The sequence below is a fragment of the Pseudorasbora parva genome, chromosome 7 (assembly GCF_024679245.1).
Source record: "Pseudorasbora parva isolate DD20220531a chromosome 7, ASM2467924v1, whole genome shotgun sequence".
Classification (NCBI taxonomy): Eukaryota; Metazoa; Chordata; class Actinopteri; order Cypriniformes; family Gobionidae; genus Pseudorasbora; species Pseudorasbora parva.
In genome coordinates, this window is record NC_090178.1 from 36,763,729 (window position 1) to 36,783,460 (window position 19,732).

The 19,732-nt window shown below is 36.4% G+C and overlaps 1 protein-coding gene across 3 annotated transcripts in view; it reads right to left on the minus strand.

Moving 5' to 3' along the window:
- The window catches only part of grb10b (growth factor receptor-bound protein 10b), a 148,362-nt gene that overhangs the window by 115,518 nt on the left and 13,112 nt on the right, over positions 1–19,732 (minus strand). For all 3 annotated transcript variants that reach the window (XM_067449217.1, XM_067449215.1, XM_067449216.1), the window contains exon 2: positions 669–782. In XM_067449217.1, the coding sequence (XP_067305318.1) occupies positions 669–719 (51 nt within the window). In that variant the 5' untranslated portion in view covers positions 720–782. The remainder of the gene's footprint in view (positions 1–668; positions 783–19,732) is intronic.

The following is a 19,732-nucleotide window of genomic DNA, read 5'->3' on the forward strand; positions in this document are numbered from 1 at the left end:
AACTATTAGTTTTTATAGAATATGTTTGTTTTTCTGCTGACAATTACAGTATTCAAGGCATGATAAAATAAATGGTATATCAATAGTTATGGCGAACACATGTTAAGCAAACTACTGGGTATATCACTGTGCAGTATACATATGATAGATAAATAAATAAATACCTAAATAAATAATTATTAAAATAAATATTTTTGAATAAACTGTTTTAAGATAAGCTGCGGAAAGATTCACAATATAGTACAGTCTATCTTGATATTAAGGTTATGCATTCATTTAAATTCCTGCTTGGGTATATAGACCCCAGGAAAGGGAAGCTTTAAACAAAATGCCCCAAACAGTCCATTATATTAGCATTGTATATTTTTTTCTTCTTTAATAAATAATAATACGTACAACATGGCATCAAGGAAATTTGGCCAGTGTTGGCATTTAAGTTTGACTAGTACTTTTAGTGTTATTACTTTAATAAGTAAACACAAAAAGGGCACTAAAGGAAATGGCCTGATAGAGCAAGAACATTTTAGTATAGCTGTAATCTGGTTGTGTTTTCCAGTTTATGCTTAAAGTCAAAGGCAAATTATTGTAGTTAGTTTTAAACTAAACTACAATGACAAGAATAATGTAGAGGCCAAACTGTAATACGAAAAGCACAAACAATATTTTACCTGGTAATTTGGATGGTGTAGAAAATAATCCGGACATCCGGCCACAGCCATGATACACGTTCTGTAATGTCGCTCTCGGATATCACATCCACCTCAGATAGATGAGGAAAGAGTCTGAAATTAAACCAAAAACAAAAATGTTACATCAAATGTTTCTTCAAGGTAAAAGAAAAAAAGCTATATCTTAGTTGAGTCTAAGTGGCTGCTACCAATATAGCACAGAGCACTTCTTAACCCAAATAGTTCCACAGGGTCAGTAAACAACATAAGAATGAGAGGAGGGAAATACAGAATCTGAGCTGACCAACAGCCACGCAGTACAGTATATAAAAACAATCTCTAGATTATCCTCTTTAAACTCAAGGCACTGCGAAAGCAACTTGACTTGCAAAGTGAGGAGAAAAGGAACATGTTAAACAAACAGATCATACGCAGCTCCAAATGGTGAACATTTCCATCGAGACCAAAATTATATATTTTCACTCATATAATGGTACCTTATTTTCCGAGGGTAATATTATGTAGTCTAGCAAGCTTAAATGTATGTATTTATTTTGCCACTTCACCATTTTGTAACCTTAAAAGTCATAGAAACATTAGAAGACACATGAACTGGAGTTTGCAAATGATTGAATACTTTTAAGGCCCGTTTACCCCAAGGACAATAACTATTACTACTGTGTAGCTATAAAGTTTAAACAATTGTTCTAATTCTATGAGAATAAATATCCTGGATAAGTTTCAACCGGTTTCAGAACTGGCCCTCTTCAGGGTGCTGTATGACATTTTATTAGAAGCTGACCATGGAAACTGTTTCGACCTTGTCTTTTTAGACTTGAGTGCAGCTTTTGACATGCTAGATCATGTCATTCTGTTAAAGTGCCTTGAGTTGCTGAGATGTCAGAGTAAATTAAGTAGTCTTATGTTGGTTCCACTCTTAACTGCAGTGCAGAGCCTTTACAGTAAAGATTGTAGTGATTTATGGTCTTAAATATTAGTATTTAGTATTAATATTAATATTTAGTTTTTGGTCACACGTCATTTAAGCCACACCTTGGTCTCAGGACTAGGGTGAACTATGGGCAAATAGGGATGGGATCAGTCTTTGTTCAGTTACATGCTAATGTCATCATCCTTCGCTTCCATAAATGGTCCCTAACAATTGTCTTTGAAGGCTTATCTCCTAGCCCACCTATTTCCTTGAACGTGGAACATCTTTAGGAAGTTTGAGTTTTAGAGTCCCGTCCTTTTCATCATGGTAGACGAAAGGGAACTCCTGTTGATCACTATAAGTTTGGGAATTATAATTCTTCTTCTGCTTCTATAACTTATGGGGTACCTTAGGGCTCTTATTCTTTTCTCCACAGTATGTTGCCATTGGGCTCCATATTTAATAAACATGGAATTTCATATCACTGTTATGCCAATGATATGTGGTTGTATATACTTTTTTTAAGCAGGCCATAATGTGTCTGAAAATTCACTCCTGGATTGCCTTGAGGATGTGAAATGCTGGATGAATTCAAATTCCTTAATTTTAAAACAAATAGACTGCAATTGTAATTGTATGCAAACAAAAGTATGGCGTGTAGTGCCTGGGGTCTTATCCTGCATAAAAATGACACTAATCTATGTGTAATTTTTGACTCAGACCTAAAATTTGATTACCAAATAAATGCGGTGGTAAAAAGTAGTTTATTTCAATCAAGAAAGACTTGCAAAACTGCCTGTATGACTCTTTAATAAATAATAGTCAAGTTGCTTAAAGTATTGCAGATCATAACTGCATACTTATTTGTAGGTTTTACATTTGAATACATGTTAGACATGGTCAAATACTAGATTTCTTTAAATGTGAAATTTTAAAACGCTGGCCCACAATTAAGCAATGAAATTTCAAAATGTTGCTGTTTACTTTTAAATATACTACAGTATATAGGTACTCCAGAGGATATTGGGGATCTCTTTAACATTCAATCATCCACAAAATCCTTAGGATCGAACTCTCAGATTGTGAAGGTTCCATGCACATGCCTTAATTGCAAAGTTGATCTTTTTTAGCTCACCAGCCACTGTGGCTTGTGGTTTTCTAACGTTTTTAGCCAACAAATAGATACTAGAATTTCCACTGGCCACAATTTTGACATCAAAACCATGAAGAAAACTTGGCATATAGATATTTTTAATATTATATCATACTATGGCAGCAGGTAAGTCAAATTTCATTACGAACTGGCACGATTTTTGCTAAATCGTAAGTAAGGTCAGTCGAACAAAAGAATACGAATGACCTCAAACCCCGCCCCTAATCCTTCCTATCACTGCAGTATAGATAAATCATACAAATTCATACGAGTGAGTTTGTACGAATTAGCCACATCGTATAAACTGGTCATGAGATAGCGTTGAGTACATATATTATGCTGCTGTGACCTGACACACAGATCCATTATACTGGTAAAAGTGTGTTTTCTTTCTCAGCTGTTTATGTTCACTTAAACAATATTCATCTGGAACTAATCAAATGAGTTTTTGAGGGGACGCAGGTTTGTTTGAAGTGCACCTGGTATTGTGTATCTATTCTGCGGAAAATTATTATTATTAAAGTACTGGAATCGTTTCAAATAATTATTTCAGTATTGATATGTATAAAATAATTACTCTTTTTTTTTTTTACGGGCACTGTCGCTTTCAATTTTTGCTTGCTAATTTCAATTTGAGTTTCATTTACTTTGTCTTCAAGCTATACAAGACCTTTCACTGCATATAGAAGTAGCCTGAGCTTCTTTCATTTATTTACGGATAGGATGGGAACGCGTGGTTTAATGACAGATATGCAGTTTCTCGTAAAATCCATACGGACCACTCTAAAATATGAAACATTATTATAGGCTTACCATAGTTATTCAGGGTAAGGCAAAAAAAGTGGTTTAGAAGATGGATTTATGATGTACTTTCCCATTATTTAAAGTTTGTTAATTACAAACAAAAAAGTTACATAGTGGGACTTTAAGGTTCCCATCGGCTTGGTCTGATTTTAGAGGCCCCATTCTCCAGCCCCTGGCATTACATAATGGAGTCAGGTCTGCACGTTTCACAGTTTCCAATCCTACAACAAAAGAGTGGGCAGCCCCAGCGGATGATGTCATCACCGTTAATCATGTGATTGACCTCTGGGCCACGCAGGTCCGACAGCTCCTCTTTTGGTATCTAAATTCATTCAATGTGTCTGACTCAGAATCAGTATTCAGAAGCTTACTGAGCACTGAATTGCACCCCTCAATCTCTCAATGCCTCTGGTTCAGTCAGCCATGGAGCTAAAAAGGAGAAGTGGAGAGCCAGCAGCACCTCAGCAGGGATCTGTTTCTGAGGAATAGTGTAGGGCCCCTTAAGTTTTTTTCTTTCTTTTTTTATGTGAAAAAGAGACGAAAGTTGAGGAACACAGGTACAATCAGTTTGCAACTGACTTTTGATTTCCATACAAACAGAGAAAAATCTTTTTTAAGGTTTAAAGTAGAAACTATCAATAAAAAACCTGAAATTATGAATATTAAACCTAAATGTCATAATATTAAGTATATTGGTGCTGTCATCACGAAGCCTAAATAAATGTTTATTATCTTTGTATTGAAAGTATACTCAACCAAAATTTGGTTCTTTAAAGGGTTGAGGAATTGAGAAATCAACTTTCCCTTGAGCCTTTGATATATAAAAGGTCATGGTAATATAAGAATATCTGAGTTTTGAAGCTGAAAACGTCCTTGTTAGTCAAAGAAAAGTTTTTATAGACACCAGGCCCAGAGCCCAAGGTCCCGGGCTATTTTCCAGATGGGCTACCAAAATGTAGGGCTGGGCGGTATATCGAGTTTGTACAATATAACGATATATATTTTTAAGAGACGATACGGAATGAGGCAATACTGTGTACATTAACCCTATATTGATATAATGTTACAGCAGATTGATACGAAAGCATCTGAAAAATAGTGTGTCAGTGAGCTGATGCAGGGGAAGTACATGATACAATTTGTCCTCAACATGACACTTTATATTAAGGGCTTCAAAATAACTGGATATAGTTAGATAGTATATAGTTAACCCGTTCAAAGCCGCTCGCCCTGTCAGACTTGTGCTGACAGACAGATAAAATGTGGGGTGTTTGAAATGTGGTGCTTTCCTCAGGGGATAACTTAAACTTCACAGGTATAATCTCCATCTGAAAACGTTAGAAAGTCTTGCAAATGTGTCCATTTTGCTGTCAGGAGAGGACGAACCATCTAAAAGTAAATATCCGCTAAACTTCAGGCTTCCGTGAACGAGCGTCGCCGCGCGCATGCGCGGCAAACAGACGGAGCGCAATTAGAATAGGAACCAGGAACGCAATAATTTTGACTAAAATATACATGTTTCTAAAATATTTGCTATTGGACAATAAATGGGCCGTATGTGGAATTTTAGATCTACAAGTAAGTATATTTTTATGAAAGTGACTATTATAACGGGGTAGTATATAAATAAGCTAATATGCTTTATTTTCATTTTTAGTTTAGTGAATTTAAAAAGAAAATAATTCATTTTGTTTTTAGATTATAAACCCCCAATTTGCACATAATATATTACATAGCCTATATTACATTCACTGTATTTGTTTATAGTTTTCAATATCAACATTGTTTTTAGGAAATCACTGGGGGTGGTAGAACATCACAGGATGTGAAATAAAATTATTATTAAAGATTTTTTTTATAATTTTTTTTCCCCCATCCAAATAGAAAAACTTACCGGGATATATACTGCATATCGCCATTCAACCCCCCAAAAATATGATATGAGATATGATTTTTTTTTTTGGGGGCCATATCACCCAGCCCTACCAAAACGTAAACCTGTCTGCAGGCTGGTGAATCTTAAATAGTGAAATATCATTCATTTCTTGATCTTCGTTGTTCACCCTCTTGATATTCACTTGATATTTGTGGAGCACGCGCCCGCATGTGTGCGGTTCATGCTTATATCCACCGATTGGGTGGGTCAAGTAATAAAAATGTATATGAATCGTGGCCGAGGGTGGGTGAGAGATAAATCATTGTGTTTTTGTTTTTTATAAATATGTTTTGAGAGCCCTGTCAGATAATTATTTTGGTTGCTGCTTTCAAAACAATCCCTCCCATGAACTGACAAGGGAGTTGAAGCTCATTAAATATGCAAATCTTCTCCAATCCTAGTCGTAGGTGTTTACTTCCAAGTCTCCAATGCAGCGCGCCCATCAGAACCCAGCGTTCAGGAGACAGCCTCAAAACTAGTGTAGGAAGTAGTGTAAAAATAGTGTAGGCTATTGCATATTCATTATGATGTTTTGGAATGTAAAGTTGATCTCAGACAACAGTATACCATTTTAAAATGTTTAAAAAGTCAGTTTATGACACCTATAAAATGTCCATAAAGGCATAAAAGTAATCTATGCAACACGGTTTAATCATCCAAGTCTTCCAAGAGACGATCACTTTAAATATAATGAACAGACTGTTCATGAAATCTGTTCATCACATAAATTGATCATGTCTCTTCAGAAGGCTATTTTAGATTATTATTGCAATGTCTTTATGAACTTTCTGAAGCATGGAAATTTTGGTTGCATGGATTTTCAATGGATGGACCAAAATGAGGTGCATGGAGGATATTATGAAAATCTTCATTTGTGGTTGGAACAACATGAGTGTGAGTAAATAACCATGGGGGGTTGGTGGAATTAAGCTGCTTTGTTTGTTGGTGTCTTCAGGGAATCCTGTTTAAAATGTCAAAGGTCAATGCTCTTAAGCTGTGTTCACCTTACAGACAATTCAACAGATACCATTTTCACTTTTTGGATGATAATCATTGCAGTTTTTTGTTTGTTTTTTTGTTTTGTTACATTTTCTAGTCTGGTCATTATGAAATGTCTGGTAATGTCACTAAAAGGTAAATGGTATTGTGTGAAAATAAGGTACCATCTAAACCGAACCCTATTCATAACTGAAACCTAACAAACAGTGTTAAGAGAAGCAAATGTGAGATAATGCATTGCTGAAGCAACCATGAGATTTTTGCTTGCTTGTACAAGTCTTTGAGCTCTATCATCAAGTGCTTTGACTTGCATTTCACATGTACGAGCGTTGTGTAAGTGTAGTATCCAGATAAGTGAGTAAAGCTTTATTTATAGCATCTCTTAAAAATAACACACACATGCTATATACATATATATATATATATATAGAGAGAGAGAGAGAGAGAGAGAGAGAGAGAGAGAGAGAGAGAGAGAGAGATAGATAGATAGATAGATAGATAGATAGATAGATAGATAGATAGATAGATAGATAGATAGATAGATAGATAGATAGATAGATAGATAGATAGATAGATAGATAGATAGATAGATAGATAGAGATATATAATATCCATATATAATAATATTAAGACATAAATAAAGTAGAATAATAAAATAAATCAAGAAAAGACCCTACTGAACAAATGTGTTTTGAGATATACTTTTCAAAAGTGCATAGCGAGTCGATTGCTCATAGGTTGAGAGTTCCATAACTTTTGTGAGCAAATCAGAAAAGCCATGTATACTGTATGGAGCTGGCTATGTTATGCAAACTTGAAAATGCATTTGTTTACAAATCATGCACTTTAGTACAAAAAATAAAAAAATAAAATAGAGGTCATCGTATTGTACAAGGAACCACACAAACATTCTTTATTGATCTGCCCTTGTGATCAGAATTTGCGTAAAAAGAACTAAAAGTCACTGGTGTTTTACTGCCACTTGTGTTCAATTTCAGTTGAAAACTACAGTGATTTATTTGTATGTATGTTTTGGTTTTGCTCTACATCCTATTGTCTATGATGACTTTAGGCATTATAGAGAATGGAAGAAACAGACAGAGAAGAATGTAAAGAGGGATATAAAAACCGCCTTGACCCCTATGACGCTCTGTGTGTGGCTTGTTTGTTTGTTCTCCAGATTGTCCTAGCACAAAAGCTGAATTGTACTCTGAGCTATGACGGCATGATAGGTTCGTTGGGCATTATGGCAAGAAGTTCATGTGTGCTTACACAGTAAAAGGAGAGCTTTAATGTCTAGCAGTGATTAGCCCTAAAGCAAAGGCAAAGGCCAAGCCTTTAGGCTCTCCACCAGCCACCAGCTATTTAAAGTAAATCCTTATTGAAATTGTACCAATAGTTCTCTGAAGACTCTTGTCTTTAGCAAATCTGGAGGATGGAAGAAAAAGAAAATATTTTGACAACCTCAGCACTTACCCTCATATTGTTTCAAACCTCTATGAGTTTAATTCTTCCAAGGAACGCAAAAGGAGATAGGAGATATTCTAAGTCATTGTCACTCTTCATCATGCAGTTACAATGAGACATGAAGATTTGAAACTGATTAAATAATATAAAAGTGAAATATAATGATCAAACTTTATAATATATAATGATAAACACTCTCTCTCTCTCTCTCTCTCTCTCTCTCTCTCTCTCTCTCTCTCTCTCTCTCTCTCTCTCTCTCTCTCTCTCTCTCTCTCTCTCTCTCTCTCTCTCTCTCTCTCTCTCTCTCTCTCCCTCTCTCTCTCTCTCTCTCCGTGCTGACTAGGCATACATTTTATTACAGTATGTCTTGATCTGATTTCATGACTGATTGCTATATTATTTGGTGAAATATCATGGCAGTAAGTTACTGACACTAGTAGATCTACCTTCAGATTGGTAACACAGTTCCACAAGGGCTCTCTTCAGCTCCAGAAAGAGTTTTAGCTTCTTTGTGTGGTTGTCAGAGTCCATAAAACCACTGCGTAATGCAAGGCTGTCAGCGGGAATGGAGGGAGGGAGGGAGGCAGCGTGCCATATTACGCAATCGAAAGCTAAAGAGAGTGAGAGAACCTGGCTGCGGCTCAACTCAACTGTTCCCGAACACATCTGCACATTCACAGCATGTCTCTCAGTAATACTTAGTTCTCACATAATAAAATAAATCTCATTGCTTGTATTCATCCACGACATGGAGCAGAAATGGAACACTAAATCCTTTAATTCAGAAAACATCACAACTATGCCCTAAAATATGCAGAGATTCATTGCACTATATAGGGAGAAAACACACAGTGAAAAGGAAAAATGCATGGTAAAAATAACCGTTATAGAGAATACTGATGAAGAGAAGAGTGTAAATTGGGCTCACTGCAATAACCTCTTCTACTGGGATACACTGTATGTTGACTTTCAAACGTATTTTGAGCTTTGGCACCCCTCCTAAATTCCCTGCATTCTACAGGCTAAAAACCTCTTTCTTTCTAAATGGGGCACAGATGAAAATATTTTGAATATTTATAGTCTGTCCAGTACAAATACAGCTAGCCATGGGTTACACATGCACCTTGTTGATGTTTCCAAGCATAGTGTGGTTTTTACTTAGCTGTTCTAAAATCAAAAAAATTATCTAAGATTTTTTTTTTTATATGGTAACATCATAAAAGTTGAATCTTTGGACAAAAAGACTTTTGCAAAGTGAAAAGTTTGAGGTCAGTAAGATTTTATTTTAAAGAAATTATTACTTTTATTCAGCAATGACTGATCAAAAGTAACAGTAAATATGTTACAAAAGATATCTATTAAAAATAAACTCTTTTATTAATTAAATAATACTGAAAAATATGTATCATGAGTTTATATATATATATATATATATATATATATATATATATATATATATATATATATACAGTCTTGTTCAAAATAATAGCAGTACAATGTGACTAACCAGAATAATCAAGGTTTTTAGTATATTTTTTATTGCTACGTGGCAAACAAGTTACCAGTAGGTTCAGTAGATTCTCAGAAAACAAACAAGACCCAGCATTCATGATATGCACGCTCTTAAGGCTGTGCAATTGGGCAATTAGTTGAATTAGTTGAAAGGGGGTGTGTTCAAAAAAATAGCAGTGTGGCATTCAATCACTGAGGTCATACATTTTGTGAAGAAACAGGTGTGAATCAGGTGGCCCCTATTTAAGGATGAAGCCAACACTTGTTGAACATGCATTTGAAAGCTGAGGAAAATGGGTCGTTCAAGACATTGTTCAGAAGAACAGCGTACTTTGATTAAAAAGTTGATTAGGGAGGGGAAAACCTATAAAGAGGTGCAAAAAATGATAGGCTGTTCAGCTAAAATGATCTCCAATGCCTTAAAATGGAGAGCAAAACCAGAGAGACGTGGAAGAAAACGGAAGACAACCATCAAAATGGATAGAAGAATAACCAGAATGGCAAAGGCTCAGCCAATGATCACCTCCAGGATGATCAAAGACAGTCTGGAGTTACCTGTAAGTACTGTGACAGTTAGAAGACGTCTGTGTGAAGCTAATCTATTTTCAAGAATCCCCCGCAAAGTCCCTCTGTTAAAAAAAAGGCATGTGCAGAAGAGGTTACAATTTGCCAAAGAACACATCAACTGGCCTAAAGAGAAATGGAGGAACATTTTGTGGACTGATGAGAGTAAAATTGTTCTTTTTGGGTCCAAGGGCCACAGGCAGTTTGTGAGACGACCCCCAAACTCTGAATTCAAGCCACAGTACACAGTGAAGACAGTGAAGCATGGAGGTGCAAGCATCATGATATGGGCATGTTTCTCCTACTATGGTGTTGGGCCTATTTATCGCATACCAGGGATCATGGATCAGTTTGCATATGTTAAAATGCTTGAAGAGGTCATGTTGCCCTATGCTGAAGAAGACATGCCCTTGAAACGGTTGTTTCAACAAGACAATGACCCAAAACACACTAGTAAACGGGCAAAGTCTTGGTTCCAAACCAACAAAATTAATGTTATGGAGTGGCCAGCCCAATCTCCAGACCTTAATCCAATTGAGAACTTGTGGGGTGATATCAAAAATGCTGTTTCTGAAGCAAAACCAAGAAATGTGAATGAATTGTGGAATGTTGTTAAAGAATCATGGAGTGGAATAACAGCTGAGAGGTGCCACAAGTTGGTTGACTCCATGCCACACAGATGTCAAGCAGTTTTAAAAAACTGTGGTCATACAACTAAATATTAGTTTAGTGATTCACAGGATTGCTAAATCCCAGAAAAAATAAAAAAAAATGTTTGTACAAAATAGTTTTGAGTTTGTACAGTCAAAGGTAGACACTGCTATTTTTTTGAACACACCCCTTTCAACTAATTGCCCAATTGCACAGCCTTAAGAGCGTGCATATCATGAATGCTGGGTCTCATTTGTTTTCTGACAATCTACTGAACCTACTGGTAACTTGTTTGCCACGTAGCAATAAAAAATATACTAAAAACCTTGATTATTCTGGTTAGTCACATTGTACTGCTATTATTTTGAACAAGACTGTATATAAGCAGCATAACATTGTCAACTGAAATAATATAACTTACAGTTAATAATACTAATATGCTGATTTTGTGCTCAAATACCGTTTCCTGTTATTATCACAGTTGAAAGCGGTTGTGCTGTGTAATATTTTTGTGGAAACTGTGCTACACTTTGCAGCTCTTTACCAGCTGATGGAGATGGGCTCATCTCGTATTTGATGGTTTGAGTGGCAATTACACAGTGAAATTGAAAATATTTCTGGCATTTTTTTTTTTTTTTTAATATACCCCTTCTCATTTAATCTGCAGTGGCAGGAGTCAGAAAGGAAGGGGTATGGGAAACAACATAAATTTGCATGACTTGCTACGTTTGGAAGGCCCCTTTGCTTCTGGACACACAGCTGGACAGAGCAGCTTACATTCCAGCATTCCTCCCAACCAGGCACTCTTGCTCTCTCACCCTTGTAATCTCTCTTTCTCACTTTTTATTGCTATCCTATTTTAAGCTTCTCTCGCTCAACGCTGCACTTTGCCCTACAAATCAATGCATGCCATTTTGCGGCTCTCCTCCCAGTACCCTATGTGGAAAGAATGTGGTCCTAGCATTCCTGCATCTTCGCTAATGGTCTCTAGAGTATTCCTAGGATGTTGCATGGGAATGTTGGAGTGGGCCAGAACTGAAAATCTTTCTCAATGATGTTAACATATTAAAATGATCACACCATGATCAAGTCTTCAATTTGCATGTCTACAAACAAAGGTAAAACAAAGGTAAAATATGTCTGTTAGAATCAACACCACCAGTAACCAGCATTTATTTATTTATTTATTTATTAATTATACTTTATTATCATAAGGTAGATCTTACATTACTTTTTAAAAGTTTGGGGTCAGTACATTTTTATAATGTTTTTGAAAAGCTCTTATGCTATAAAAATATTATAAAAAATTAAAACACTGTTTTCAATGTTAATATAATAATGTAAAATATGATTTATTAATGTATTGGGGAAGCTGAAATTTCAGCATTACTCGTTTCCTCACCGTCCATCAGAAATCATTCTTATGCTGATTTGGTACTCATTAAACATGTCATTTTGTGACACTGAAAACTGGAGTAACGGCTGCTGAAAATTCAGCCTTCCCATCACAGGAATAAATGATTTGTTATATGCAAAATTCATTTTAATATATTTACATAGAAAAACGTTATTTTAAATTGTAATAATATTTCTCAATATGACTGTTTTTAATGTATTTTTAATCAAATGGCATTAAAACATAAGAGACTTCTTTAACCCTCTGGACCCTAAGGGTATTTTGTGTCCCTGAAGAAGTCTGACCTGCTCTGACATTTGTGATTTCTTCAGTTGCTTTAAAGCATATTAATGGCTTAAGTATACTTTTTATTGATTACGCTGTATTCAGTACAAACAGAGCTACATTAACATGTACATAAAAAGTTTGTAGTTTAAAAAAATAAATAAATGATTTATTTGATCCAAAATAGTAAAAACAGTAATATTGTGAAATATTTTTTAAAATTTAAAATAAATGTGTTCTATGTGAATGCATGGTAAAGTGTCATTTATTTCTATAATGTCAAAGCTGAATTTATCATCATTCCTCCAGTACTCAGTTCACATGCTATTTCAGAAACCATTCTAATATGATGATTTGATATGCTCAACAAACATTTTTTTGTGGATTGTAAAATGTAATTTTTTTCAGGATTCTTTAATAAATCAAATATTTAACAGAGAGTTAAATCTTTGATTAATGGAAAGTTCAAAAGAATAAAATGTGTCTGAAATAAAAAGATTTTGTTACATTCTACATGTCTTTACAGTGTTTTTTATCAATATATAGCATCTTTGTGAATAAACATTTTTTTATTTTTTTTTATTTTACGCAAGCAAAAAAACGGCAAGAAAAAAACTAATGCTGTTGTTTTGAACTTTCTATTTATCAAAGAATCCTAAAATAAATTGTACATAACTGTTTTCAACATTCATAATAATAAGAATATTTTCTTGAGCAAATCAGCATATTACAAGGATTTCTGAAGGATCTTGTGAAACTGAAGACCGGAAATGAATTGCATTTCAAAAATATATCCAATATATTAAATGATAAAAATACTTCGCAATATTACAGTTTTCACTGTATTTTGGATCAAATAAATGCAGCCTTGTTAAGCAGAAGACATTTTTTTAAAAAACATTAGAAAATCGAAAGCTTTTTAATGGTAAAGATGTGGTTTAAAATGATGTGGGGCAGTGTAAAAGAGCAAAAGTGCAAAAAGGGAGAGTGCAAGATGAATGAAAACGAATTAGTCTCTCTATTTGAGCACGCTTGTCACACGTCTACATTTAAAGTAACGAAATTAATGAACTCGCAAAATATACAACAAATGTGAATGACCCCTGAGTCAGTGGTTACATCAGCAGTCAACAAACAGGACAATCATGTACGGGACATTTAGGTTCCAATAAATGGGATGCCTCGGCTAATACGGGACAGTACTTTTATATCAGACATATAGCATAAAAATATCCTCATGTCATATGTGTATCTTTATTTAGCACTGACAGGTTGCCTAACTATTTTATATTTTAACTATAGCTGTCAATCAATAAAATATTTAATCATGATTAATCGCAATTTAATCACATCACATTTTTATCAGTTGTAAATGTATCTTAAATTAAGTTTAAATTAAGTTTTGAATACTCTAATCAACATGGGTATGGACAAATATGCATGCTTTATGCAAATGTAAGTTTATTATTAGTGAAAACATACTTAAATAATAATCAGTAATCAAGCATGAAGACAAGACATGTATCAAAGGTCACAGATGTTTATTAAATAACTTGTTCATGTCTGTTCATGTCTGTTAAATCTAAGCTTAAAAATTCAGAATACGCAGTGATTTCTCGCATTTTAAGAATATAAATAAAGGGAGTTTTTACACTGGCAGTTTAGTTCAGGGAACAATTCGCATAAAAAATTGATAAAGTTTAAGCTGTCTTGCGGACCTAAGAGCGCACCGGTACCACACCATACCTGGAGGAGGTCCATATTCCACGAGTAGGAATATAGTGTGGCCCCTTGAAGAGATGCGTATTCCCTATTGAACTGCCGGTATTTCGTGTGTGTGTGTGTGTATGCTCAGTGTAAAAATGCAATTTTCTTTCGACCTGGAGTCTAATAAAAGTTAAACAGAAAATATGGTAGCTTATGTAGGCAATAACTGCACATTTGGTTTAGGATAGTAATATTATTGTTAACCCTTTTCTTTCTCTATTAATATTTGCTGCTGCATCCTTTACATTCTGGCTTATCTTAATTTCATCAAATACAGGATAAGCCACGGATCAAACAGAATGTGCGTTAATAAATTTAGTGCCGTTAAAATGACTTTGCATTAACGTGTTAACACATTCATTTTGACAGCCCTAATTTTAACATGTTTCCGTTTATTTCACATTTTAGTCTGACAATAGTTCAACTAGTAGCCTACAATGTGAAGTTTATGCAGCAATGACGCTAATATAAGTGAGAATAAATGTTTTACCTAAAAATTCTCATCTTGAAATTGTGTTGTTCTGTCTTCCGGAATAAATGAAAAACAGAAGAATGATTCTTTGCCTTAAAGGGGTGGTTGCATGCGATTTCACTTTTTTTTAACTTTAGTTAGTGTGTAATTTTGCTGCTTGAGCATAAACAGTATCTGCAAAATTACAGCGCTGAAAGCTCAATGCAAACGGAAATATTGTCTTTTAAAGTTATGGCAGTTTATTGCCTACAAAAACGGCCGGTTTAGACTACAACGAGCTTCTTTTCCGGGTTGGTGACATCATAAACCCTTACTATTAACATAAACACTGCCCCCGCGAACACACTACAAAGTGGGCGAGGCCGCGTCACAGTCATTACAGAAGAGAGAGCTGCTGCAGTAGACTAGAGTGTTGCAGACAAGCCATTGAAACAATGTTATTTTCACCCCAACTGCACGACTTCTGTTTTCGGCCTTCCTTGAGACGCTGAACTTCTGGAGCAATGGTTACAATTCGTGTTTAATTCAGTTCCTGCTGATTACAATGTAAATTTAGCCATCTGTGTGGCACATTTCACGGAAGACAGCTTCAAGAATCTTCACGAGTTCAATACTGGATTTGCTCAAAGGCTCATACTAAAAGATTAAGCAGTTCCCACATTAAAAGCAGAAGCTGCTGTTTATGGCCCTAAACCTATAAGTACATGTCTTTTAAATGTGTAGTTTCTGTGTGTTTTGGTTGCATTATCTAGAGAATGCATGGTCTATCTTAGACCATTATCTAGGCTATGCTAGGCAGTTAACTAAATTGTTTCAACAAACGGCCATGAACACCAACAAACTTATATGTAATCACACCCACGAACATTGTTTATTTATATAAAATATATTATATAAACAAGTTGTTCATGCTACAAATAAAACAATACCTTTACAAACAAGCTACTCAGTTGTGTATTCGGATACAGTAAAACTTTAACCAGAATATGAAAAGATAACTAACAGCAGTGACAGTGACACTACTACTTGCAAATACTTGTAATACGAACATACTTCCCATTCACTAACGTCCATTAAAAGCCTTGCGTCCAGAGGTTCTGCTTGACCTTCATCCCTGCTATCTGGGTCTGATTCGGGCTTAAATTGGTATGGCAATATTGGCGCCATTGATTACACCGCAGATGTGACTTCTGCCCGTAATGGTAAGGGCCGTGGCGCTTCAGGCAACCTGTGCTTGGCATCTTCACTCATGGACATGCACAAGGGTAGACCTGACCCAGAGTTCAGGGCGATGACAGACTTTACTCTCTGGGCAACGAACATCACAGCTTGCGCAGTTGGTCAGGCAATGTTCACTATGGTGTTCCAGCAGAGAAATCCATCTCAACCTGCTGGATATGAGGAAGACAGATAAATATCAGTTCCTGGGCTCCCCCATTCCCCAGGTTGGGTTATCTGGTGGGGAAAAGAGCAAACTCTCCCCCGTGCAGAGGATCTGTTTTCTCTGTGTGGATCTGGACTCAATCTGACAGCGCACATCAACAGAGGAGCGCGTCCAGTCGGTGTTGAACTGCTTGAATTTGTTCAAATGCAGAACAGCGCTACCACTGAAACATTTTCAGAGGGTCCTAGGGCATATGGCATCTGACCTCGTAGTAACACTGCTCAGGTTGCTTCATATAAGGCCGCTTCAACACTGGCTACATGACTAGGTCCCTAAATGGTCGTGCCAGAGCGGTTCATTTCAACACAGAATTGCAGCCCATGGGCAGATCCATTTGTTTCTACAGGCAGATGTTCCTCCAGAAGAAGTGTCCAGGCATGCTGTGGTCTCTACAGATGCCTCTGCCACCAGCTGGGGGCCATGTACAATGGGCTTGCAGTTTCGGGTCTGTAGACAGGGCCTCAACTGCAATGGCACATTAATTGCCTCAGGTTGTTAGCAGTAAATCTTATGCTGCGCTCCCTAAAGGGGCTTACTATGAGGCAAGCATGTACTGGTCTGTACAGACAGCACTGCGACCATTGCGTATATCAACAAACAGGGTGGTCTATGCTCCCGTCGCAAAGTCACACCTCACCAGCCATCTCCTCCTCTTGAGTCAGAAGCATCTGAGGTCACTTTGCGCCACTCACATTCTGGGCCTGCTCAGTTGTGCAGCCGACAAGCTCTAACGACTGCAAGTGCTTCCAGGAGAGTGGAGACTCCATCCCCAGGTGGTCCAGCTGATCTAGAGACCCTTTGGGACCGGACAGGTAGACCTATCTGCCACCCGAGACACGTCACAATGCCAGTTGTTTTTCTTCCGACCCTCAGCACGGATGTGCATTGGCACACAGCTGGCCCTGGGGCCTACGCAAATAAGCATTTCCCCCAGTGAGCCTTCTAGCACAGACTCTGTGCAAAGTCATGGAGGACGAGGAGCAGGTCTTGTTAGTTGTGCCGTACTGGCCCAACCAGACCTGGTTCCTGGAACTAATGCTCCTCGCGAGCTACTCCTTGGCCTACTAGGACCTTCTGACTAAGAGACGGGGCACCCTATGACACCTGCGTCCAGAACTCTGGAAACTCCATGTCTGGTTCCTGGATGGGACACGGATGTTCTAGGTGGTCTACCTCAGGCTGGGGTAGACACCATCACTTCGGCTAGAGCCCCCTCTTCAAGGCGCCTCTATGCTTTCAAGTGTAACCTATTCGTTGTTCAATCAGTTCTGTGCTCTCCTTCCTGCAAGATGGTTTGGAGCGAAGGCTGTCTCCTTCCACCGGCAAAGTCTACGCTGCCGGACATCAAGATGTAGTTCTGATGTGATGGTAAGTCTGTGGGGGGTCTGATCGTCAGGTTCCTGAGTGAAGCGATGCAACTAAATCCGACTTGCTCTATACCATCTTGGGACTTGTCTCTGCAGCACTGCAGAGAACACCCTTTGAACCATTGCAAATACTATATGTAATATGATGTGAATGTGATGTTTTAGTCATATTAAAGAATGTTTGCAATGCGCTAAATAAAAAATACTGTATAAACTTAAACCATACATTTAGAAATTGTATAAATGAAAAACTAAAGAAATGCATGACCACATATGTTGTTCCCCTTTAAGACACTAAAAACAGTGTTGTAGTTGGAGTTCAAGACCATATTTAGTCTTGAGCCTGAGACCAACAGTATATTTTTATGGTCTTGGTTTTGTCATGGACTCAACCTACTCAAGTCTCAGCCTGGCCTTAAATGAACTGGTCTCGAGTCTTGACTGTAAGAATGCATAAAGTAGTCCATATGTTGACCAACAATTCCCAGTAACGTTTTGCAAGCAGTCCTAGAACAATATCCTTCAACAATACCAGTAAAATTATATACAAAAAGTAAAGTTCATTGTGACTACACAAATCTTTCTAGAACTGGCCACAGTCCAAAGCTGTGTCTATGAAAGAATAGTAATTGAAAGAAAGGCCAAAAAGAGGCATCTAAAAGTTCAATACGACAGTTCTCCATGACAGGAGATATAGCAGCATCCATCACGAAAGACAGAAATATTTCATAAAACTTTCTTAAGATGAAAACTTCTAAGAAGTGTTTGATTGAACCTAGCCAAACCTAACCCAGCACATCAAACTTCCCCACAGTGAAGCCTGCTGTTTTAGGGATGATTCCTTGTGTCAAGGACTGGAAAACCCATTAAGATCTAGGAAAAGATGGTAAAGAAGATTTGCATTGTAGAAAAAAAATACTTGTTCTGTTTCACAAGATTGCTGGGAAAACAGTTCAGATAGTCACGGAGAAACGGAGTGTTGGGCAATAAACATACTAGTCTAATGTCGGGGACAGTTTATCTTATGACAATCCTGATGTTGGACTTCTGCCTTTCCTTCAGAGTTTAGTTTCAACCCTTCTCTAAGGTATACATCTGTTTCAAGTGAACATTGCATGAAGCTGCGTCTCAATTCAACACTACAAGTGGGCATACATGCTTTTTCAGCTATTCAGTTTTTTCAACAACCTTTGGATTTTTCTGTTGTACTAAACTAATTATTTGAATTTAAAAAGATTGCTGACAAGCAAATGCAGACATGTGTATTGTAAAGAAAAGACCTATGTAGTCAGCTTGTTCAAGAGTTTGTACACATCTGAAAATATTTCCAGGAGCAGTAGGCCTATAGATTGCCAAATTGTAGCCTAATTTATATACTAAACTAATATTTTCAAAGAATGAATACTGTGGCTGCTAGAAACTGGAATGACCCATATATTATTTAAAGTGAAAATAAGGAAATTATGGAGAACTTTCCTGTTCAGGACTATATTTGATCATAGTGAGTCTCTATTTCCTTATTTTAACTTATTATTAACTTTTGACGCCACATCTGGGTCATCAAGTGCCTGTCTTTCAAGAGTTTCATATCCATTATTGTATAACATGGCGGAAGCAGTTTTTTTATTTTTTAAAGACACATACTGGAGACATTGTTTAAGATGTAGGGTAGCTTTTCTGGACTCACCTAAACACCTTTCTCATATATCTCTTGAAGGAGAAGCTGACATTTTCTTAAAAAAAAAAAAAAAAAAAATATATATATATATATATATATATATATATATATATATATATATATATATTTTGACAGCCCTAGATATCAGATCACTACTCCAAATCAAATGTTTTATTAAACAAGAATTAACTCTGTGGACAAAAATACGTGTACATACATGTAGGTTAGAAATACTAAGAGAACAAAATTTGGGCCGTTTGCCAACTTTATCTCTCAAAAACAAAACACCCTTTGCTATAGCAACAGAGCGGTGATGTATGGCTTTATTTTACTCTCACATTCAGTGTTTGGGATTGACAACCACATTTACAACTAATGTGGCACTTGAACTGAACGTTTTTACAACCTGAACCAAATTTGCCTTGCCAAAAAAAATATATCAAATGATCAGTTATTTTGAGAGATTTTGACATTGACATAATCATAAGAGTCTGCAGGGTCTATTAGATCTGGACAAAAAAATGAGCATCATATACTTGACTCAAATGTCAAACATGTTTAACAATTATTTAATATAGTGTAAGCAAAAATGTAGTCTTAAATCTGAATCTTTTTGAATGAATGGACGAATGAATGAA